The following is a 23,388-nucleotide window of genomic DNA, read 5'->3' as shown; positions in this document are numbered from 1 at the left end:
TGAATTTAAACATTTTTATACTTACATACGTAAGAATTTATTTTAGGTCTCTTGTAATATTTCAAAAAACTCCAATTAGCGTAATTTCATATACAAACAGTACTTATAATAATGTACATATTAATATCGGTAATTTTATTGTACAAAGTTTACGAAGGCAGCGACTGATAAGCTATATATATCGAAATTTGTAATATTTTATTTCTTTAAAACGAACGATATGAAATATGAAGCCTAAATAATTTAACTTGACATAAAATAAGAAATACTGATTATATTTTGAGAGTTGATTTTCATGTATTTCAACATTTCATTACACTGACAGATCCTCAGCTTATTCATAAACCAAATATCTCGTTATTCAAGTATATTATATAGCTGGAAGATTTATTATAATTACCAGATGTATGTATTTCTGTCACATAAATGTATGTATATTTAAATACCATTGTGTTTTAATAAAAACTTAATTAACATATACATATATGTAATACAATATTTCTTGGGAATGTTTTGTGTTTTATACTTCACAATTTAGATTAGTTTTATAATTAGTTACAAATTAAAGGACTGTTGGAAAATATCGTTATCTTAATTTAATTACATGCATAGTATTTGTGAGACTAAAGTACAAATATTCTACTCTATCACAGGTACATACATGGATCATGAACATCCACAAATTCATCTATTGTAGCAACATAAATATTTGTTCATACCGATTCATTATTTCATAGTTTAAATCGTAGCTTGATGTAAATTTATGGATGGGTTGTCCATGGCCGTTTGTGAATCAGAAAAATATTTAAAACATTGAAAGTAATGATAAGAAATTATGAATTGTGTAATATACATTTTATGACACATTCAGTATCTTAGTTTCTGTATAAATAATCATGCTTTATTACAGCAATTTTATTCTATCAATAATAACAAGGAATGTAATTGAGTTGTATCAGTTCTATATAGGTCTGGGTTAGTCTTTTTTGATAACAAAGTATGTATTAGACGATTAGACTATTTTATCCCAGACACCCATAATGGCAGGACTATTTAAAAAAATGTACAAAGATACATATTTGATCCTGAAAAGATTAGTGTAAGTTTTTTTTATCCTTAAAGTGACAACGAGACATATGCTAATATTACATTACACAATACCCTGACAATGATTTTAATCTAACTGTTAAGTTACGATAATAATGAATAACAATTTCTATAGTTTTCATCTCTATTTTTACCTAGAAAATGATCATGCGATTTTCTTTTTTTTTTCAAGAATCTGTTATTTCACAGATTACAATCACGTTTAAAGTTATAGACCAAAACATCACATAACATGCTAATCACATGATGACAATTGATTTCACTCTACTTACGTAAAAGTAATAAGTTTTATTGTAATTTAAACTCAATTTTATAGTGTAATGCAATTATTTTAATTATTCATTAGTATTCTTCGTACTTGTATAGTTAAATGGACAGTTTCATTAAATCGGACTAAAATTTTATACATTACTACTCCTTTCAGTACGTGTGTACATGATTTTAATACAAAGGATGCCATATACTATTAGTACTTACTAATTCGTTACCATATTTCGCTTTGGCTATACTAATCAACTATAACAAGATATAATCAATAGTTAATTAATTATGACTTTTATGAGTTGTGTCATGTTCATTTGTCTTAAATTAATAAAATTATGCGAGCAAGGCATCCTGTACATCATACTTCTGCTTCTCTATTTTTATTATGTTATACTATTCCTAAATAATCCTAAATTTTACAATAATTGCATGACATTTTCATGTATCTTTGGTATACCATGAATTTTCATGTAAGTTTACATATTTTTAAACTAGCATCCAGAGTTCTTTGTATTATTTCAATATTCAGTATTCTCTTTCTGAAATCATTGTACCAATTCATTAAAAAATCTTGTGCAGGCTGTATAATTAAGCGCTATTTGTGACATTAGTAGGTATGCAGATATTTCCCTATTTGTATATTCAAATATAAAAATATTTTAATCAACGAAGTACGGATGTTATAATTAAATATGAATATTATACATGAATTGTTACGTTCACTTTAAGTTTCAATAAGTTTGATATGACTTCAAAGATCTGATAGAGACTTGTCAAAGTTCTTATTAAAAATTCTATAAAATTTCTCTTCGAAGTTATTTTGCGATATCAAACTCGGCAGCCAGACCTGTAGGATTTCTTTTCTACAACATACATAAAGTACTAATTTCGTTTCAAATTAGGCCTTCAACATTTGCTTCTATAACTTCTTTAAATAATAAATATTTCATCCTGATGCATGAATAAAAAATCTATGAATTGATTAATAGGACCTATTGCAGAAAGTGACATTCCACGCGAGGGTGGCGCTCTGACGAGATTTGGACCAAATACCACAGCAAGATTCCTTGATGTCATTTTGTTCAAATCGCACCTATCCATTACCTATTACAAATAATGCATTTTATTACAAAATTATCAATCGTTTCAATTCTAATAGAATAATATCTTACCCTCGATAAAAATTGTACAATATATTTTAAAACTTTATAGTTGTCTTCTGGAAGTTTCTCAAGTACTAATATTTTTACTTTTCTTGGACGTTCATCTTTCGATAGACCTACAGTACGAGTATTTAAATGTTTATACGTAATTTATATAAATTATACATAATAAATAATTCATACAATTATTATATACTAATAATAAATACGAATCCAAGTGTGATACTTACTTAGAAATTGTGTTATTTCATCATACAATTCATATGTCATAAGAGGTTCATCTAATTCACGAAGAAATGCTTTAAGAAGAACTGCTGCTATATGTGGATCTCCATGGAAATCTACAGGCTGACCTAAATTACAACGATGCTGAAGTTCTTTAACTACAGCTACATTAGCTGACCGTCTAAATATTCCTTCTGTTTCTAGAGCTGTGAATTTACGACATCATCATTAGTATACTGTTCGCATGATATAATATGCGATACATAAAAACAATGAGTTAGTTGTACCTACCGTCAGGCGTATCAAGAAATTCAACGCATTGTCGCACTATTGGTGGTATAGGATCATTATTGTTATTTTCTTTAATAAAGGGGAGACTTGCTCCGAATTGAGTGGTACCAACTGGTGTTGTTACCGTACTCTGAGGTGGACTCGTTGGTAAATTCTTTTTATTCTTTAACATTAGCTGTTCATTATGTCTAGGAATTAATACAAGTAGACAGTAGTACGACGAGCCATCGATAGCAAAGTAAATATAAACAAATTTAATAATTATATAAAGAATGCTTACTCTATTACTTGAGGAGGTATAATAAGTTGATCAAGATTAACATATTGTGCTAAGTCCTCTAAATAATTAACATACATCATTTTACGTCCAAACTTCGCACTGAAATAATTAAAGAGCAATTTTAATGCATCAACTTAAAGAGGATATTCGTTGGATAAGAGTAAAAAGGAAAATTACCTAATGGCTGGTTTAAATATTTGCCATACAATTCTAATGAAATTGGTTGGGTGTACTAAATACAAAGCCTTTAAATTCTTTTTATATTTTCTATCAAAAGCTTTATACGCTTGCCATAACCAGGATAATGGTGGTTTATTCTTGGAAGTAAGACCATAGTGAAAATAAACCAAGCTATAGTCTTGCTCTACAAATGTATCTAAAGTATGCGTGAGATACCTGTTGAATAAGTATATCGTTATAAATTTATTACAAAACTAAATTAATTCTAAAGAGTATACAAACAACAAACCTAAGAAGTTTAGCATGATTGAATGCTTCTCTTCCAACGGGAGGTAATTTACATGCAGATACTACGATTATTTTACGACCAGCACTGTCATCGCCAACCACTTCTACAATACCATATCTCGCAATATCAATATAATCTTCTTCGTCGGTAAGCTCGCCATCCAATGCAGCAAGATCCTCTGCTGCTCATTAAAAGAGATTATTCTCACAATACATTCAATGATAAACTATTTCTGTCTTTCCCTTGACTTCTTTTCTTTTCTAAATAGATACCCAACACAATTTAGCATCAACAAATTATAACAAAGTCATTTGTCCCTTGCTTCTGTGCATTGTTATACCATGCAATAATAAACTGTACAATGGTCTACATAATTCACCTGCTATGCCCCAAATGCCATGACATTTAGTGGCTACTAACAGAAGATAAAAGGTCACACACCGGATTCGATAACTGGAGCATCTACCAAAGCTTCTTCAAAGTTCTCTTCGATTGTTCCATCGCTCACTGGACTCTCCATATAATCTATCCCAGTACCAGCGCCACTGCTAATCAAATCCAATTTTTCTTCTAAAAGTTGTACAGCTACAAAATGATTATCTTAATTATATTCTACAGTAATTACATGGAACTATGTGCGAAGTACTTTTGTCAATATTCCTTGATTTACATTTAAATTAAATACAACAGAATTTGACACATTGCATTAATATTGCCATAGAAGTGATAATAGTACAATTATAATAATAATAAATGTTATAATATCTGAAAATAAAATCACAATTTTGTTGTCTTTTTTATGCTCAAGGTACCATATAATTAAATATGATTTTATTGGTATTAGCACAATACAGAAATAATATATTTTAAATTTAGATTAATATATACAACTTATCTGGAAATTGAATCATGACAATGGTAGAAGTAAAGTCAAACTTGATTTTCACATAACAATTACATTATTTTGAAACTGCAACAGCAGTTCAATTATTATAAGATAATATGTTTATTCTCTTCACAAAAATTAGAAAAGAAATTTAAATAAACAAGTACATCATAAATGAACAACAAGATGCTTGACTTACCATACACGTTTATTGTTAGACAATTACACAGGAAGACAGTTTACATCATGATGTCGAAATTTTGAGAAATTGAATTATATTATTTTTGCATTGTCAATACCAATAAAATTACATTAATTTAATTCGTATTTGCACTAAAATACCAATATTATTATTCACACTTGAATGTCTTACCATTATTCGAAGTGGTCTGTATCTCGGTATCGTCGAACTCCAACTTAGGCTCATAGTCATGATAATCCGACAAACTTGGGTATGGATCTTCGACGTCATTGGCTGTTGCTATTATACAAACAGAAGTATGCGCATTAATGTCTGCACCAAATAAGTTTCAATGAATCGCAGGACACTGTCACTGCAATCCTTTATTCAATCAATGGTTTTCGTTTTGTAAACGGACAGATAAAACAATACTAAGCAATAATTTTAAAAAATCGTTTGCATAACAGGTATATCATAATAATTGATGACTTTTATACGTTTCGCGGTTTCTCGTTACATATCATTCTTCGTATTGCGTTACACGGTATACGATCTCCAATAAACATTTTGTCGCTTTTCATCGGTGTTTACAAACCGCCATGAATCGTACCAGCCCCCCTAAAAAAAGAAATTTTCAATCGACGTATTTTATCCAAACGACGATATTGTGTCAAGTTGGAATCTGTCAACGATTTCGTGCTACACATTATCGTGTCAATACGCGAATTACTCATCGCCTGTCAACGTATCTCTTTGCACAACAGTCAGAGACACGTCGCGAAATGTTCACTTGTTCAAATGTACACGGAAAAAAACATCTGTATCTCGAAAGCAAACTATGTTAAGCCCATCTTTTGAAAATTAAAGTTGACAAATATGTTACGTTGTCTAACGAATATTATATTATTCGTTGCCATTTAAAATATCGAATTTCGAATAATTTATTTCTTTGGCGTGGAATGCGTCGACGTCAGATAAATATTTACAATTAGGATTCGTGGAACGATATGTACGTTTATTTGACACTTTAGGTAGCGTCAACAATCGCGAAGGATAAGCTCACCTGTCAAAGTTCGCGTTGGGCTTAGCGTCGGTTGATAGTCTGCTTCCATTTTCTGGCAACTGCGCGACAAAACAGTGCCGTCGAGTTAAATTACGGGGCTCTTTTGTCGTACCCTGCGCTTTATAAACGTACAACGTTTCTCTTCTCGAACGACATTATCTCGACGCGGTATGGCAAGCCGACGTATTCACGTCACGCTTTCATCTGTTGTGTCGCTAATTGTAATTCGTAGTCACTCGTCACTCCCTTTCCCCACTGCGCGATTAACGAATATCTTCATACTGATTCCTATTGGCTCGCCTACACATCTGCTATCTGAACGCGGTACGCGCTAAAAATATGAAATGGTCACGTGACAAATTCAAACGTTAAATTAAGACAATGAAAATATACATGTAGTTTTTAGATAAATAAACGGTTAAATATAAACCATTTGCAAATGAAACGATTAACTCTGTAATTGTGACACACTTTCAAAACAATTTTGAGGGCGATCGAACTTATTCTTGATATATTAGTGCTATTACTTTACATAATTCCTTTTGATATAATTATGTATAAAACATTCTTTCAAGGGAATTATTCTTACAATCGTCCATTCATTGTTAAATTATTGAATGGAGAAATGTAATATGTCATGACCGATTTGTCCAAAATTTTCTTGTAGGAAGTAAGGGTCAAGAAATGTTTTCCTAATTCAACTTTAACGTCGCTATGCTTATATTATAATTACGAATTTGTTATTGAATATAATAAAATAGGCTATTCAAATATAATACAATGTTGCTATTTAGAAATTTACGGCGCTATCCTACGGAATGAATTGGAACTATGACAAACTTGGCCGTTTTGCTCGGTTTTGTTGTCGTAGGCGCTGACAATAATGAGCACGTAGTCTAAAGGTAATTGCTCTAAAAATTCAATAAAAATATTTTAAATAATCATATAAATTTTGTACAAAACAATTGCTAAGCTTTTATTAAAATCAGTATGTATGGATATGACGCAATCCAATTAAATAAAATAATCAAACGTAATTATATATAATAAAGCATGAAAATCTTAATGAAAAATTTGAATGACTGTATGCCATGCTCCAGTAATTCTTGTACAAACTACAACAGTAGTTGTTTCTTTTTTTATGGGACTAGTTTTATTTATAATGAAATTATACAGTTTCACGAGGATTTTCACAAAAATCAAACTGAATACACGAGTTTCCAGTTTATCGTTTATATGATTTGCTTTCAATTACATATGTTGCACAATTCCATGTTCTAGGCACGTGTGATTGCTAAAATCGTAGTACAACTTTTCCAAATTAGGTTGAACATTATAATTAAGAAACAGGTCAAGGCAGTTAATTATTTTAATTTATAATTATGAGGCACATTGTATGATAAATTATTTTTTAGTGATAAAAATGGTAACTAAATTAACAAAAGTTGTTCTTTCACCATTACGTATATATTGTACAATGAAAAATAATTATCAGAGAAAATGAAATCTAAAAGAAGACTAGTATCCAACATGAACATATCAAATATGGACATACTAATGAAGAGAACGGTTTGTTAGTTTTGAATTTATTAATTTCTAGATTATTGATGTATTAATCGATCGTATGAAGTCTAAGCAATACTATACTATATTTAGTACACCTTAGCCCTCAGATTACGTAATTATGTATAATGACTCATCTTTAAAGAAAACATTTTCTTACTACATTTTCATGGTATACTCTTTAATTTTATTGTGCTCTAAATGTTTTATATCGTATATATCTTATTAGCGTATCTACAATGGCAATTTAATATTTCGTAATACATGAAAATATTTTTACATGATAGATTAATTGAAATTGTATAATTTAATTCCTATTTAAATGGCAATAACTATTAGAACGATACTACACTTCCTACTTACACTCTCTAACTTTTTGTGTTAAGATTTGTAGAGAAATTTTTACGTTTACACATTTATTTATATTCCGACTATTAATGCATATTCACATCTGAATAAATTGTTTGAATGCCTAACTTCTAAGGCTAAAAAATTGGCAGCTTGCTTCGATGTTCGTTACCGATGGTGTAAAGTATTGTGTATATCGAATAGAGCAAGGAAATTAGAGGCTAATTTTAAAATCTTCATCTGATTGTAAATATAGGTTCATTTTCCAATTCTGGTTACATTTCATACAAAACTTTACACATTTGTGGCTTATTAGTATCTTATAATTTTTCGTACATCCTCTTCACCAGTCTCTTTGTGAACAAAAATATAGTTTTGTACATCTTATTGAATTATAGAATATACATGTTGTTCGTGTATATATGCAAAAGATATTTACTATATCACTTCTTCTTTAGTTACTCTATTACATTGCAAAATACAACATTTTGTGTCTGTAATAATTGTGTTTATGTATGTATAATGATTACATTTTGATTGATTCACATGAAAAGGCAGAATGTTCTTCAGTGTGATAAATTATTTTGTAACTATGGTCTCGCAGTGACAAAATATATGTATTCACAAAATTTTTTTCAAATCCATATGTCACATTGTGTTTCTGTACAGGTATGCACAATATATGTGCAATAATTTTCATTATGATCATATAAATATTAATAATCATATTGTTACTCATGAGTTAATCTTACCTTAAGCTTTAAGCGAAAAAGATCGAAGTTCATTTATAATACAATTCCACGTGCTCGGGCAATTTATAAATGCTCGATATTATACATAAAAAAATGTATACTGTAAATGAACAAAGACTTTCAGAAAGATACACGACGTGTACGACTCGGAATCAAAAATTCGCACTAGGCGATTACATGAAGTTAAAAATTTAAAATAAAATGTTTGGTCCATGATTTTAAAATTAATATGCGCGACTCATTTTTATGCAATGAGAGACTTATAATACAATATGTATTTCATTATGCATGAAACTTACATGTAAGTTAATCTTCATTCTGTATAAGTTACTATTTGCTCCTTATTTACAGTATCATTAATTTGAATGTTTGTTAAAATTCATTAATGAAAATATAGAATGGAGTATATGTACAATAATAATGTGATTCCTATTAAATCGAATACTTAGGACCACATTTTTTTATTGGCGTTAATCTGAGGCCTTTAGCCAACATTTGAGCTTCAAGGTCGCGATCTTCATCTTGATACCTAAAAGAAAAGTGTTTCCATTAACTGCAGAATATTATAATTAGAATTCAATTTTCACTGTAATAATAACATCTTTATTTCGTGCAGTTAAAAGGTCACAGATATGAATTAATACAAAAGCAACAAAATATTGAAATAGTTTGTTATGTAACAAAAATGTTTATTATGATTGGTTAAATATATATGTCTTATGTATTTTAGTATCACAGGTAACATTAAGCAAATCTGTAATAATATACAATATACTTCCATTCTTTTTTAAGCGTTTGTTTAAGTATCATTTCTTGAGTCTTTCTCAAAATCTACCTAAGTCGTTCTTAGCTCCTACTATCATTTGTGACAACAATATGTGTTTAGGAAATAACTATCATAAACACATAAAATAATATATTTTATTCTTTTCGGAGTATCCATGAAGGATAATTCAAAATTTAACAATAGTTACATTACTGTAATCTCATGTTGCTATAGTTTTAACTCTGTACATAACTAGAAATAAATTTAAGTACAACTAAAAATATTTTCATTCATACATTGGCACTACAATACAGTCATGTATATGAATACATCACTTTATCACAATGCAAAAAAAAAAAAGAACAATAAATAGTTGTAAGGGAAAACAATAAAGAAAAATGTGTATAAATGAATAACATGCATAATAGTATCTTGATAAATGTTTCAATTGCACAAAAAAATGTTTAAAATTCATGCTTGTATAACATGCGTTGTAACATCAACGTTACAAATGAGTGGCACTATATAAGAACATTATTTTGTTCATTAGTTTTAATAGCATGGACATATGCTACTTTAAAAAACGAGTACGATAAAAAATATGCATAGCATTATAACAAGAAATAACATTCAAAACTGAATCATATAATATATTATAAACGAAATTGATTATAAAGAAGTAATCCTTTCATTTATAAAATGAAGAAAACTGAGCATCATTTGTGAAATTTATAAGGTAAAAAAAATATTTAAGATGTAAAAAATGTTAAGCAGTCTTTGTGAAAGTTAACGAAGAATTCTATTAAGTTAGTAAAAAACACATACGCGAGTAAAATGACTATCAAAGTGAGGATAGAAGATGTATCATTGAAATCATGAGAACAGAAATTAGATTCGTGCGAGGAGCAGGCAAGTGTTTGTGTAGAAAAAGGTATTAATGTTTGGCATGTAGATTTACACCACCTTTGTCGCTCTTCTTCTAAAAGGGCGATGAGCGAATCCCGCTTCGCGACGATTTCCAACATTTCTGTCAAAATTTCCCCTTCCTTTTTTACATCAGCACTGGTCTTTTTATTATCTGTAAAATTTAAATATACCTTTTGTCTTTTACATTATTTTACCAAACAGTTTCCTAAGAGAATATTTGAAGAAAAGTTTGTATTCAATGCATTCCCAATTATAGTTACGCTGTATTAAAATATTAACCATCGTCAGCTAAACGTTCCCGTAATTCTTGTTGCAATCTTTCATGACGATCTTCAAGCTGAACCTCTTGAGCTCGTACTAAAAGTTCTTTTTCATATCTACGCAATTCCGTTCGTTCCTTCATCAGATCAAACCATTCCCTGAGTAAATCCGCTTCTTCTCGATCGGAACATTCTAAATAATAATGATAGCATTTAGATACCGATAGATAGGTCCTTGATAATGACAACATTTGGCCTCACCTCCTTCTCCACGAAGAGCTTTTTCAACGCTGACACCTCTACTTTCTAATTCTCTTTGCTTAACTTCCGTTTCTTCTAATTTTCTTTGTATTTCTTGAGCCATACGTAACCTAATCAAATTATAATATATTATATTCTTAAATATTTAGAACGTGAAATGTCTTTTGTCGTATACCTTTTTAATTGTGCTTGTCTAGCTATTCGTTTTGTAGTTTTTGATTTACGAGAAATACTATTGCACGATCCTTCTGTGATTGTGGCTTTTTGCATACATGATGTCGTCACTGCTGTTGTCTTCGTGTCATCTTCTGATAAACTATCATCTACAAAATTAAATTCATTATAAAGTACAGCGTTCATTTTATTATTTATCAACTATGATAGTGAATATATGTGGTCTATACCTGATACTTGTGTAGCACATATAGTGTAGTTAAGTGGGGGTGGTGGAATTGGTGGCGGATGTTCGTTTAGGAAATTTCTAGCGAGCATACCTTCGCAAACACTTTTAGGTCTTGTAGTAGTTTTCGCTGGTACGACCTTATCAAGCTGAAAAAGAAATTCCCTGTAGCAATGATTTCCTGTTACACCTTTGGTAAATATGAAAAATTAACTCGCTTCTGAAACTAAGAATATTTTAATACTAGAAATAAAAACTATGGAAAACAAATAAACGCTCTCGAGAGAGTGTAAGCTCACCATGGAAAGTTAATGCAGTTGTAAAACACACATACACACACACACACACAGTAATACATACTATACAAGTACAATAACCAACATTCTAAGTATGTAAATTTCTGACTGATAGAATTAACGTGTTACAAAAAAACTTAACAAGAAATTGAATGTAATAACAACCGTTCTATAATTACGTAATTATATTATAATAAAATTTCATAGTATTTTGGAGCATTAAATATTGTTAACGCGTCATTTCATTCAGTAAATAGATCCTTCATATTTTGTTAATATTTACACTCTATACTTATGTTAAAAACAGTTTCATTAAAGCATTCTACAAAATAGAGAGAACCCAGTAATTTATATATGCAATAAACTCGCATGCTTACTTCAGGGAAAACTGTTACTACAGGTATTTAATAACTGTACAATGTAAATCAAATTTAACACAATTTATGCCAATTAATATGTCACCCCTTGAAAGCAGGCGTGAAAATGCAGCAAACGAAAATAAAATCATAGTACCTGCACGATATACAATAGCGAATACAAATAGTGATATAAGAAAGCTAATACTGGAAAAATTAGTATCTATGACTTATGAGTTGCTTACATCTGACCCTTCCGAATATGATTTACATAACTGAAACATTTTAGAATCTTATTAGTTAAAAGGAAATCATGAATCAGGAACATATTCGCTTTGTACAAGAGACAGAATGTGGAAGATAACAAATGGACGAACAATAGTGTATACGTACTTTGCCTTTCGATTTAGATGTCAGACGGAACATAGACAATTTGTCTTTCTGATTGGACGGCGATGGCGAGGAGTCTTTCTTGAAAAAGAAATCCGACACTGCCTGAATGATACTCTTTCTTCTTTCAGGATCCTTCGGCTTTTGCTTTTTGTCTCTTTTCACGACGGTAGTGGCGTTATTCGCTTTTGGAGATGAACTAGCATGCAATAGCTCGTCCATCGACTTCGCATTGGTAGCAGATAAACCTTCAAAATTTATTGCTTCTACTACAGCCTTCATATTGTCTGTACTCTTGCTTGTCTGGAGCTTTAATCCAGTTTTGCTTGCTCCAGTACTATAAAATCTTGCTCTAGGTTCAGGTTCCGCTTCCTCTTTACTCTTTTTATCATCCATCGACAGTTGTCTTCTGGCCACTTTCATTCTCAGTTCCTTGATCTTGTCCTCGGGACTGAGACCCAAGTCCTCGTCGCTCATCAATCTAGCTCTTTCTCTAGCATCTTGCCTTGCCTTTTCTGCTGTTCTCTTCGCCTCCTCGTGCTTCAACCTAGGAGGAGCAACTGGTGTTTTGAAGAAGTTTTCTGCTTCGTTGTTTGCTTGAACTGATGTGACACTCTCAGAGGGTTGAACCTCATTTCTGTCCTTTTCGTCGTTCTCTGTCCTTTCAGTTTCAGACTTCCAAGAGAATTGCTGAGGCTCTTGAGACCTTTCCATCACCAGAGAATTTTTAGACTCAGCAAATGTGGTTCGCAGTGGACTGTTCGTTGGTGTTACTATGGACGTGGGCACAAATTTGTTCACAGGCGAAGCGTTAGGTATTGGTGGTCTTATCGGTGACAAAACGGGTGTCGAGTTAAAAGATGAAGCTCTGGCAGCTCTTCTTGCCTTCTTCTCCGCGGATTTTTGTTTGTGAGCCTCTAGTTTGTCCATCAGTAAATCTTGTATTACATTCTTCTGCTTGGACCTCTCCCTCGTAATTTCTTCCAGTTTCCTCGAGGTAACTGGAGAGTTAAAACTATTGTTCACCGCTATTTCTTGACTCTTGATCTCCTCTGCTATCATCTCAGCGGTGCGGGACTGCAAAGAAGTCTTCGAATTCTTTCTCTTCGACTTTCTCACGTCTATAGAATCTTTAGCGTTGCTAAATTCGGCGATTCGGGATTGTAGACGTTTCACGTACTCCAAGTAATCCGGATTGCTGGAGTCTGCCACCGTTTTCGTCTGTTCCTCCTGACTGGGGCCTTGCGTTAGAGCTGGAACTATAGAAACTTGTGGATTGACAGGGCTGGCCAGAACTGTGATTACTTCGCTAGTTGTGGTATCTTCGGCTGGCTCGACGATCAATAAACTATCCTCTTCCATCGATTGAAACAGTTCCTTGTTCACTGCTTCAACGATGGGTTGATCTTGTCTGCTATTCAACTTTGCATCTGTATTTTCTTCTATTTCTGCTTTCTTCACAGCACCGTTCAACCTATTCCTCACGTCGTCCATCGTAATTGGATTTATTTCTATCACATTTCTATTATTATACACATCTTCTTCCGAGCACGAATCATTCTCTACGTCCAATTTCGCTATAGGAGCATCGGCGAATAATTTTTCCCGGGAACCAGCAGGCGTCGAAGAGCTTTTAATATTCACAAATTCGACGTATCCTCTGTTCTTGAGCATCGCCATATTAGAAGCGTCTTGCAGGCTATCATCCAATAACGAATCGTTATCAGTGTCCATGAAATCTATGTTTTCACCGTTAGCTAGAAGTTTCGAGGTATCATTAGCAAGGATGGCTGACTTCTTATCGAATTTAATAGAATCCAAGTCCTGATCCGTCAAATCTTCTTCTTTGGCTATTGTTATGGGGCCGTAGCCTAATCTCGTGGAGTCAGACGTAGTCTTCCTTCTCGTGGTGATGAACTCTGGATTAATGTTAAATTCAACATCTCGCAAATCGTCTGAAACTAGAACCTCGCCATCGCGAGCCCATTCTGAGAATTCGGTTTCAGTGAGCGCCGCCGTGGTGAGATCGTTTTCCTCGGAATCGTCATGCTTGTTGGATATAGCAGAAGCTACCGACGTGGGGCTACTGCAATTGCTAACGCTTTTCTTGCCGTCGTCCTGCAATTCCAGCTGCTCGATTTCGTTCTTCACTATTTCCAGTTCCACCGACGTTTCGTTCGCGCAGGGAATTGGATCCAGTGTTGTTAACTTTGCCTTATCGTTCAACTCTTTGTCCCGCAGGAGTGAACACTCTATGGAGTCGGGTTCAAACGATTGACCGTCGTCGAAGTCCCTGCATTTATCTGCTTCCTCGTCTAATAAAAGGTGTCCCTCTGTACTATGAATTTGCAATCGAGGCGGGGACAAGTTCACAGCAACCAATTTCTGAGCCTGAACTCCTTGTTCCGCTTCACCATCGCTGGAAGACAAAGAATCACTGTCTATCTCCGAGTCCCCGCTACTGGCTGTCTCCTTCGTCTCCTCCTTATTCTTACTCCAATCCACTTGAGGCACTATGATGGAGGTCTCGTGTAACGGACTCCGTGGCCTGAAACCGTTGGTCTCCTCCATGTGTCCTGTGAAATTATTCTCTACATTTTGGGAGTTTTTCGCATTCTCCAGTATCTCGGTATTTTTAATTTGACTAGACGTTACTTGTACCTTCTTTGTCTCTTTGTCTGTCACGCTCTTAGACTCGGTGCAGACAATGTTAGGGGCAGTTTTTGACTTCAGAATACTCGATTCCTTTACCAAGTCTGGCAACTGGGTCTTTGATACATCATTCAAAATCGTGGCTTTGTAGATAGGATTGTCGTTATTTAGTAAATTTTTAGGGGAACGGTTGGCGGTGTATGGTCGTATCGGAGACGAGGAGAAGAGAGTTGTAGGTGATATGGGTGAAAGTTGAGTATTGTTCGATCGCAGTTTACTAGTGCCTTGCAAGAACGCTTGCATCGTAGGACTTGGTTCTGGGGCTGGGTTCAAGAGCTTTTGATGCTGAGAAATGGCGTCGGTCAGGTTTCGTAGCTGAGTGTCCACGTTCGACGCCGATCCAGATTTCATAACGGAACCACCGAATGCTGTGCCACCGAGTAAATACTTCTTCTTCAGTTCCAAGGATAACTTGGAAGCGATGCCTTCCGTTGAGTGGGTTCGATTCAATAAATAATCACCTTTACGAGGATTTATCAGTGGTGCTCGGTGTATATGATTGGACCCTGGTAAATTCGTGTTCCCTTCCTTTTCTGGGTGGGAAGGATTAATAGCGTGAACAGTTTTCTTCAACTGTGACTTTGCATCTGTGACTTTTTCTTGCTTCAGGTTGCCATTGGACGGTAATATAACTTTGCTCTTCACTTGAACTCTCTTAGGTTCAGCGTAATTTCCCCTGGTCTTGCGGACAAACGAATCGTTGATTGTGATTTCTGGTATCTCGTGCTGAGTGGGAGTCGCGCCATCGTGCTCGAATTCGGAGTCTGTTGATATTTCCGTGGCAGAATTCTCCTCGCTTTCCTCTGATGTAGCATCGTTAGAGGCAACCTGCGGAACACACGTCGATTAGTAAGAGAACGAGAGCATTGGATACATTAGGTGTTATCGGAAAACAGAAACTCATTTTTAGTGTATTAGTCAGATGACAAGTAAAAGTCCAAGGAACACGATGCACTCGATCAGAACAATGCTCTGTACATAAAATTTCTTACTTTCTTTCAACACTTTTTAGAGTTCAAATATTGACATACAAATCCATTGTTACGATGAGTTTTAAGTGTGAGACGAATTTATCGAAAAAATGTATAATGCTCCTAATTAATTAATCACTTGTAATTGCCCACTTTGCAATGTGAAATTAATTATGACGATGATTGCTTGAAATATACTAAAATGACACAGTGAGATTTTTAATAAAGTATTGGCTGGTGGTAATTTCCAAATTAATAAAAAATTGGTAAGTTACATTGCTAGTTTTAGCACGAACACTAAACCAAGCACAAACAATCAATCGGTTTGAGTCACTGTTAATTCAATATTAGTATGATAGATCACTCCATTCGTATATAAAAATGCTTTACCTTTTCTTCAATGGCCTTGGGTACTTTAAAATGATACATCACCATCAGCCAACTACAAGTAATATCTATTTTTACTTTATTAACGTATCTCACATAATTTCCCTAAACATTAGGCATAAAACTGAAAAATACACTTTCGCAGAGATGTAACAATTATGTTAATTGATTTCTTCGCTGTATGTAATGTACTCGTAGCAATTAAAGATTAATTCATATATGTTGTATCGATTATAAAGTTGCTTTACATATGTTAGGACACTACACATCTATCTTTCTTTGATCGATCGATTTTAGGAGGTACAGATTTTGTTGATTCGAGTTGATCGGATTTGTTCGATGGCGAAGGCTTTGTGAAGTGAGAATGTTTCTGCTCAGCAGGAGTATTTTTTAATGTGTTCGAAATTTTGCTCGTTCCACTGGACTTGTCTTTGACTGTTTCAGCCAAGTGTTTTGGGTTGTTAGTCCCTTCCTTAATAGTATTTTCGTGTTTAACGGTAACAATGTCTGGTATTGTCAATCTTTCATTGGTTGCGACGAAACTCGATTGTATATTAGAGGTAGATTCTTCTAAGGAAGATGCAAAGGTAGGCTTTCTTTTTGTTGATCTTTTCCTTGCTGGAACTTCAGGAACAGATGGTATATTACTAGTTCTAGACTTCGCTGAAGAACTGAATTCATGCTGAACATGTTTCCTTTCTGGTCTCCTTGGAGTTTCCTCCCCTGGGCCCAAAGAAATTATGTTACTACTTATATTTATTTTATTTACTTGTTTTGGTGTTTCGATATTTTGTTCGACAATTTTAACTTTCGCGATTAATTCGCAACCAGGTGAAAGGCTTGTTAATTCAGAAGAAGATTTGGAGTTTTTATGTAACCCATCGGTTATATTAGCAATCTGTTTTCTTACATTTAGATTACTATCACTTGCACGCAAAGTATTATTTTTATTAATATCGGCTATTTTAATTTTATCAAGATATGAAGTAAACGTTATTTGTTTTGCATTACTTTCGATATCCCGAGGATCAATTACAACGTGTGTTTCATTTTTGTTTAATTTACTTTCTAGTATGTTGTTGTCGAGTTGTGAAGGTAATATTGTTTGGTTTGCATTAATTTCCGTATTTTCACAAGAATGCGCTATCGCATCTGTTTTTTCTTCGTGTAACGTAGATTGTAAGGTGTTGCTGTCAATGTGTGGAATAAACGTTGTTTCTTTTGCATTAATCTCAATACTTTTACATGTATCAATGTTAACGTCTACCTTCTCTTCGCGTAATTTATTTTTTACGACATTACTGTTTAAATTAATATTTTCTTCGTTTACAGAATCCATTTGTAGTACACCAATTTTATTTTCAACTGTTGTAGAAGATGCCACAGATTCTTCTATGTTATTTTTATTTGTTGTATACTCTTCTGCGTTTTCTAAATGCATATCTATGGATGGAGTATTCAAATCTAGTTTAGCTTCTATATCTTCAATATCGATTGAAAGTGTGTTTCCAACCTCTTGTCCTATTTCTTCAAACTGCAAATTGATAGCATCAGTATCGCTGTCATCGATAGCCATGCTTATATCACATTCATCTTCATGTCTTTTGTCGTCGCTAAGAGTTTCTAATTTTTCAGGAGACCCAAGTTTTGTTTTCTGAAAATATTTCATTATATCCTTAGCTTCAACTTTCGCGGATAACTTGGGTTTAATGTCTAGCTCGACGACCTTAACATCAGGCAAATTTTCATTACCAGCAATTGTATTTTGACTCTTTGTTTTTTGTTTTTTCTCTGGTACAAAATACTTATTCATTTTTTGTTGAGCATTTTCTCTGGACAGTGGTCGAAGTTCACCCACTGGAATTTTGTTCTTCGCTTTTCTTTGCCGTAAATCTCGTTTTAATTTGTCAAACGAACTATTCCCTTCGGTTTGAACTGGTTGTCTACGGACTTCTTTGGGAACCGTTAACTTCATAACTTCGACAGATGGCGAACCATGTAGTGGTTTCTCATTCGTTGGAGATGGAGAAGTAATGGTCACGGTTGGTATTCGTTCAATATCTTTTATGAACAATTTCAACTTGTTCTCTCTTCCGTCCAACAGGTCATTTTCTAATTCGTCTACAGTAATTTTATCTTGCGCGTCGGACGTGCATAATTCATCGTACAATGTTTCGGTTGACTTATAAATTTCAGACGAGGAAGATGGTGATGATTCTCTACTGCGATTCGGAGAAGAAGTTATCAGATCCGGTAGTTTCTCCTTGAAGCTTGCACTTTCTTCGGCGTTAGGCAGCATTGTACTATCATAACTAGTTTGACTAATTGGTATAGCATCTGGAAGCATAATTCCTGCAAACGCTGTTTGCAGTTGAGTATTTAATATATTACTTGCTTCTGTAGTTTCAACATTTAAACCGGGGATAACCTTATTGTTTAAATCATTGTTATCAGAAATTTTATTTTGGGATGATTCATCGTGGATAACATTTAATTTACTTACTAGGTCATCGAAGGAAACTATTTCATTACTTAATTCATTAATACCGATATTACTGAGTTCTGAGATAGAATTATTATGTTTAGTTTCATTTGGCGACTCATTTAAGACTTCCGGGAGTTTAGTTGAGTTTGAAACATTTTCTTCTACTAGACTTTCATATTCGGAAATATATTCTTTGGTATCTTTATTTTTATTTAATCTATTTTCAAACTGATTAGAAGTGAGTAAAGGCATTTCTGAATTAGCGACATTATTTACTGAGTTATCTATAGTCAAATCAAGGGAGGGATCAGGTATTGAAATTATGCTTCCACATGCTGCGCTTTGAGATGTGTTCCCTATTTGTCCATCTGTATTTACTACTGATTGATCACTTTGTAATGTTTCTGTATTCAATGGGTTTTGAATAGTTTTAGTGTCAATAACGTCTTGATCGATTACGGTTTCACTGTTAATCGTGTTCGTTTCCTGGGGAGGTACTAAATTAGAGGCTTGCACAGATACAGATTCGGGAAGTACGACTGACTCTTGAGTTATATTATCTACAGTATCTTGAGAAATTTTCACCTCCGTTTCTGAACCAGTGTCCGTACTGGAACTGCGAGTAGGATGCTTCAGCCAAACTTCTTGCTTCCTCAGTTCTCTTGCACGTATATCCTCTTCGTCTTCCGTAGCAGTTGTACTCTCGTCATCTGAATAACAGTCATAATAAACAAGAACCGTAAGAAAACTGCTTCTACAATTGGCCAAATAGTAAACAGATTTACTATAACGGTACCTTCGTTCGTATATTCATCGCTAGAATCTTCATATTCGTTGCTACCTGTGTCGGATTGGCCCATTTCTGCATGCGGATGAGAATACCGTAACGTCCAATTTTTAGCAAGTTCAAGAGTTCCTTCAGTTGTCAGTGGTTGATCTATTGCTTCCTCATATACTTCGTTATCGTCGTCTGAATCACTAATGAAACAATAAACAACAAATTTGCAAAGTAAATAAAAGGAAAAGAAAACGCTCTTTCTAGAAAAAGGTGGAAGTAAATTACCTCATGTCCGAAATGTCGTCACTAGACCCCATTTCTGCAGTGGAAGCACCGAAATTTCTGTCCGTCCATTCATCCTCATCCATTTGACTTTGAGGTTCCTCAGCATCTGATATACCAGCTAAGTTTTCGAATTCTATTCTCTCAGGCGTTTGACCACGATCGAGCAAATCAAGTCCGACAACGCCCTCCAAAGGTATCTTTGTCTAAGAGTAATAATTCTAATTCATACCACTGATTACAAAAGAGTAATTTATGTACGGAATTAGAACTCGAACGATACCTTTTCAGGTGTTTTTAAGTTTACAGGTGCATTAGGTATATTCTCTTTATTTAATACGGTAAGTCTCTTCTTTTCTGCGCGAGCTTTTATCGTTCCCGAGAAGCCAAAGTGTTGCGTGCAATAGAATCGTCCTCCATTTTTCTCCCGATCGAATGTATGGTTTCCTATGCAAGTAAGGAACGAGCGAATACAAATTTATTCGACTCGACTTTAAAATATAAGAATAAATGACAAATATTAGAACGAATGCCAAACCTATTCTTAACGAGGTAGAGCAATATTCACAACGGAAACATCCTCGATGGAAGAATTTTCCTTCGGCACTAAGTCTTTCCATCAAATAAACTCTCTTATTGCAGAAATGACACACCTCCGCACCTCCTTGTGTAGGCAACGTTATCGTTGGCTTAATATTCTGTAAAAAATATTCGAAACTGAAGTAGTAACTATTACCTTGCAATGTTCAATACAAAAGAATTTTAGTCAGCACATATATTTCATTTAAATGAAACCAGGATCATCTTTAGTAACGCATTAATTGTTACGTTGCGATGTATAAATAAAAGGTATTACTACATATTGTAAGTATAGTACTAGAAAGTATATTATCAGGATCTTTGACATTTTAGTAAATAGTTTAGTAGTGGATGTTACTAGTTATAGACGCTACACTAAATGTGTATTAAAATGTATTCACTTGTATCCTGTGAAAAATGAATAAATAATATTTACAGACAGACAGACAGACAGACGGGTACATGGAACGAATTAACTGTCTCGCACAAAGTGCTGTACAAAATATAATGAACATCACAAAGACTTCGAACATCTTGCTGACTATATCCTCGAGTACTGAGATTCTGTGACATCGTATTTACCGATTTCTGCACCCTGGGCTCCGCGTCTTGACTTTTATTCGAAAACTGCTCAGCCATAGCTGAGACTTTATTGTACCCGAGCACATTACCCTCTTTGATCTTCCTGTCTATACTCTTCAGGGTATTGTCAATATCAGCGTACTTACTATCTGTATCCTTCTGATCACGCCCCTTCTTCTCCATCTTGATTTGTCGAGCTAAAAACTGAATGAAGCATATACACATCTGAAAAAACGTTGACCAGCGAGTACATTTAATCTTTAATATGCCAACCTGCTCTCGACTCCATTTCGGGACTCGTTCTACTTTTTCGTGTCGAACGGAACGACCCATTTTATTCTCCTCGATTTTCTTTTCGATCTCCTTCACGTTCCAATCGCTTTTCTCGATTTTGCCTGAAAGTACGGAATCTTCAAGTTGTGCGAAAGATGGAGAATAGTTGCACCAACAAAATGGCACTCATATAATTCGCATATATTTTGGAGAAAAATATTATAACACATACCAATGGCACGTAGAAGATCCTTGGGCTTCTTTTCGGATGGAGTAGATCCCTTCAATTTATCCTCGATATTTTTTATTCTTCCTGAGAATTCTTCATCTATACTGTTTCTACGATGACCAGCATGTATCTTGGGTTCTCTATCCTAAAAACAATTTGTAGCGTGAAATGAATTGAACATACGCACGGAACTATAAAGACAATCACAAATTCATAACACTTGTAAAAGGAAGCGAAAATGCCATCATAATTCGTAATCCCAGCGGATGGTAGGAAAATCAGGAATTTGATTAATATACATTTGTTATTATTAGCCGATTAGCGTTTGTTTCCTTCATAGTGTATTGCGTTAGTGTCAGAGCATTTAAAAAAATATATACAAATATTCTGTTGATATAACGAATACCATTACTTTGTGAGAACAGTTAGCAACATATCTGGAAGTCTTCGCATTGTTTAATATTATTGATGCATATCGCATGCATAAAATTCGTAGACTTGTACTCTTTTTGTACAGTTAGTTAACACACACCGTTTTTAATTTTTAATGAAAAAAATAACAGTACGATTTGATTGCTGGCCGTAATAAAATAAATTAGTATACAAACGACCAGTTCAATGACTATGTCGTTTACATACAAAATTTATTGTATTATATCATATATATTTTATCACATCATCCATCATATCCATTGGATGAATACAATGATAATAATATTCTTCGACTGATGTGTAGCTGTTTGTTAAAAGCTTACTTAAAAGAAAAAGAAAAGACATTGTACACTCCCAAATTATTCACTCTCCAGCTTACTGGGTGCAATATTTTCTGTTCTATATATTTCACTCTATCCTTGAAATCCGCCGCTGTTTGACGATACAAGAATATCGAATAATCTTCGAACGGCTCGTCTTTCTCGCGTTTCGCATTCGCCTGCAGCATCTGCATACTTTTGTAGAATTGCTGCGTTGCCATCTTTCGCAAATATTGTCGCCTTCTCATACGTTCTGCGCGATTTTGTTCTATTTCGCTGAGTCTCTTCTGCCTTTCCTCCTTTACGTGCACCGCAAAACGTACAACAGCGTCACATTAATTTCTCGATTACTTCGACAATCCGAACGTCTGTTTCTGTTTTCCAGCTTTAAGTCTCATTTTCGTTAAATTAATATACACAATTTACACACCTTATGTTACGTGGTTCAACTATCTATTACATTCGGACGATTATAAGTGACAAGATGTGTGTTGCAAAAAAAAAAAAGATAACAAGGTAGACGAAGATCGAGGGTTTTCTATCTCGAGTTTTGGCTACGCTACCAATGTCTGTTCTTCGCAAAACGAGATCGTTAAATGTGGTTTCTACTGTTTGAGATCTAGATTTTCTTCTTCTAGCGGGACATTTATTATAACAAATAGGAAAGAACTCTATCATAATTTGTTTAAAACAGTGTACTTAGTGGACATCATCTGTTCTGTTTCTCGAATGTTCAATGAACTACACTGTTTTGAACAAGTTGTATTGATTAGAGCAAAAAAAAAGAACACAACTTTAATGTTATCTACCGTAATCTGTTCATTTAAAATACTTTTAGTAAATGGGACAAATACAAAAAGCCGGCGTAGCAAATATATTATGACATAAACAAATATTTATATAAGTATGTATCTAGAAAAAGTTTCAAACATAACCGATAGTGTTCGCAACGTTCCACTGACACTTTCGTTGATTATGCGAAGGGACTAGAATGCAATGACTTCCTTCAGCGTCATGGCAATGGCAACTCCAATAATTACGATTAAGAACGATATGAATATCCCACGATACATAAGTGCTTCAATCTTCTGCCACCATGACTATAGGATA

General features: G+C 33.8%; 2 protein-coding genes across 8 annotated transcripts in view; both read right to left on the bottom strand.

The window, feature by feature from the left end:
* Window positions 1-223: 223 nt before the first annotated feature.
* Window positions 224-6,199, bottom strand: LOC128872138 (rho GTPase-activating protein 1). 3 transcript variants are annotated; one of them, XM_054114536.1, is made up of 10 exons: window positions 5,930-6,199; window positions 5,059-5,166; window positions 4,241-4,384; window positions 3,800-3,980; window positions 3,508-3,726; window positions 3,331-3,429; window positions 3,051-3,238; window positions 2,765-2,965; window positions 2,544-2,650; window positions 224-2,475 (listed from the first exon to the last, which is right to left on the bottom strand). In XM_054114536.1, exons 1-10 carry the CDS (start codon window positions 5,976-5,978, stop codon window positions 2,302-2,304), a joined length of 1,470 nt encoding a protein of 489 aa, XP_053970511.1. In that variant the 5' UTR covers window positions 5,979-6,199; the 3' UTR covers window positions 224-2,301. The 3 variants fall into 3 exon arrangements, with proteins under 3 accessions (XP_053970511.1, XP_053970512.1, XP_053970513.1); XM_054114537.1 differs by lacking the exon at window positions 5,930-6,199 and adding an exon at window positions 5,364-5,382; XM_054114538.1 differs by lacking the exon at window positions 5,930-6,199 and adding an exon at window positions 5,364-5,379 and having other exon boundaries at window positions 4,241-4,347.
* Window positions 6,200-6,575: 376 nt separating this feature from the next.
* Window positions 6,576-23,388, bottom strand: part of LOC128885071 (F-actin-monooxygenase MICAL3) — a 60,655-nt gene continuing 43,842 nt past the window's right edge. Inside the window, exons 11-27 of one of the 5 annotated variants that reach the window (XM_054138822.1) lie at window positions 22,338-22,577; window positions 21,530-21,671; window positions 21,298-21,419; window positions 21,025-21,249; window positions 20,402-20,561; window positions 20,147-20,310; window positions 19,867-20,069; window positions 19,600-19,781; window positions 19,389-19,513; window positions 12,252-15,788; window positions 12,104-12,133; window positions 11,211-11,355; window positions 10,982-11,129; window positions 10,807-10,916; window positions 10,565-10,738; window positions 10,322-10,436; window positions 6,577-9,121 (exon numbers count right to left, since the gene is read on the bottom strand). In XM_054138822.1, the coding sequence (XP_053994797.1) occupies window positions 9,025-9,121; window positions 10,322-10,436; window positions 10,565-10,738; window positions 10,807-10,916; window positions 10,982-11,129; window positions 11,211-11,355; window positions 12,104-12,133; window positions 12,252-15,788; window positions 19,389-19,513; window positions 19,600-19,781; window positions 19,867-20,069; window positions 20,147-20,310; window positions 20,402-20,561; window positions 21,025-21,249; window positions 21,298-21,419; window positions 21,530-21,671; window positions 22,338-22,577 (5,919 nt within the window). In that variant the 3' untranslated portion in view covers window positions 6,577-9,024. Of the gene's footprint in view, window positions 9,122-10,321; window positions 10,437-10,564; window positions 10,739-10,806; window positions 10,917-10,981; window positions 11,130-11,210; window positions 11,356-12,015; window positions 12,134-12,251; window positions 15,789-19,388; window positions 19,514-19,599; window positions 19,782-19,866; window positions 20,070-20,146; window positions 20,311-20,401; window positions 20,562-21,024; window positions 21,250-21,297; window positions 21,420-21,529; window positions 21,672-22,337; window positions 22,578-23,388 lie in introns of those variants that run through there. The other 4 variants (XM_054138823.1, XM_054138825.1, XM_054138824.1 and 1 more) reach the window with 4 other exon arrangements.

The sequence above is a fragment of the Hylaeus volcanicus genome, chromosome 2, assembly GCF_026283585.1.
Source record: "Hylaeus volcanicus isolate JK05 chromosome 2, UHH_iyHylVolc1.0_haploid, whole genome shotgun sequence".
Taxonomy (NCBI): Eukaryota; Metazoa; Arthropoda; class Insecta; order Hymenoptera; family Colletidae; genus Hylaeus; species Hylaeus volcanicus.
Note: the sequence above shows the minus strand (reverse complement) of the source record. Positions and strands in the feature narration are given on the sequence as shown.

Coding starts and splice junctions, on each gene's coding strand:
- LOC128872138 (XM_054114536.1), bottom strand. CDS start 5,978: ATGGAAGCAGACTATCAACCGACGCTAAGCCCAACGCGAACTTTGACA. Junction 5,167..5,929: donor CCCAACGCGAACTTTGACAG/GTGAGCTTATCC, acceptor TTTGTATAATAG/CAACAGCCAATGACGTCGAA. Junction 3,727..3,799: donor AATCATGCTAAACTTCTTAG/GTTTGTTGTTTG, acceptor CTTATTCAACAG/GTATCTCACGCATACTTTAG.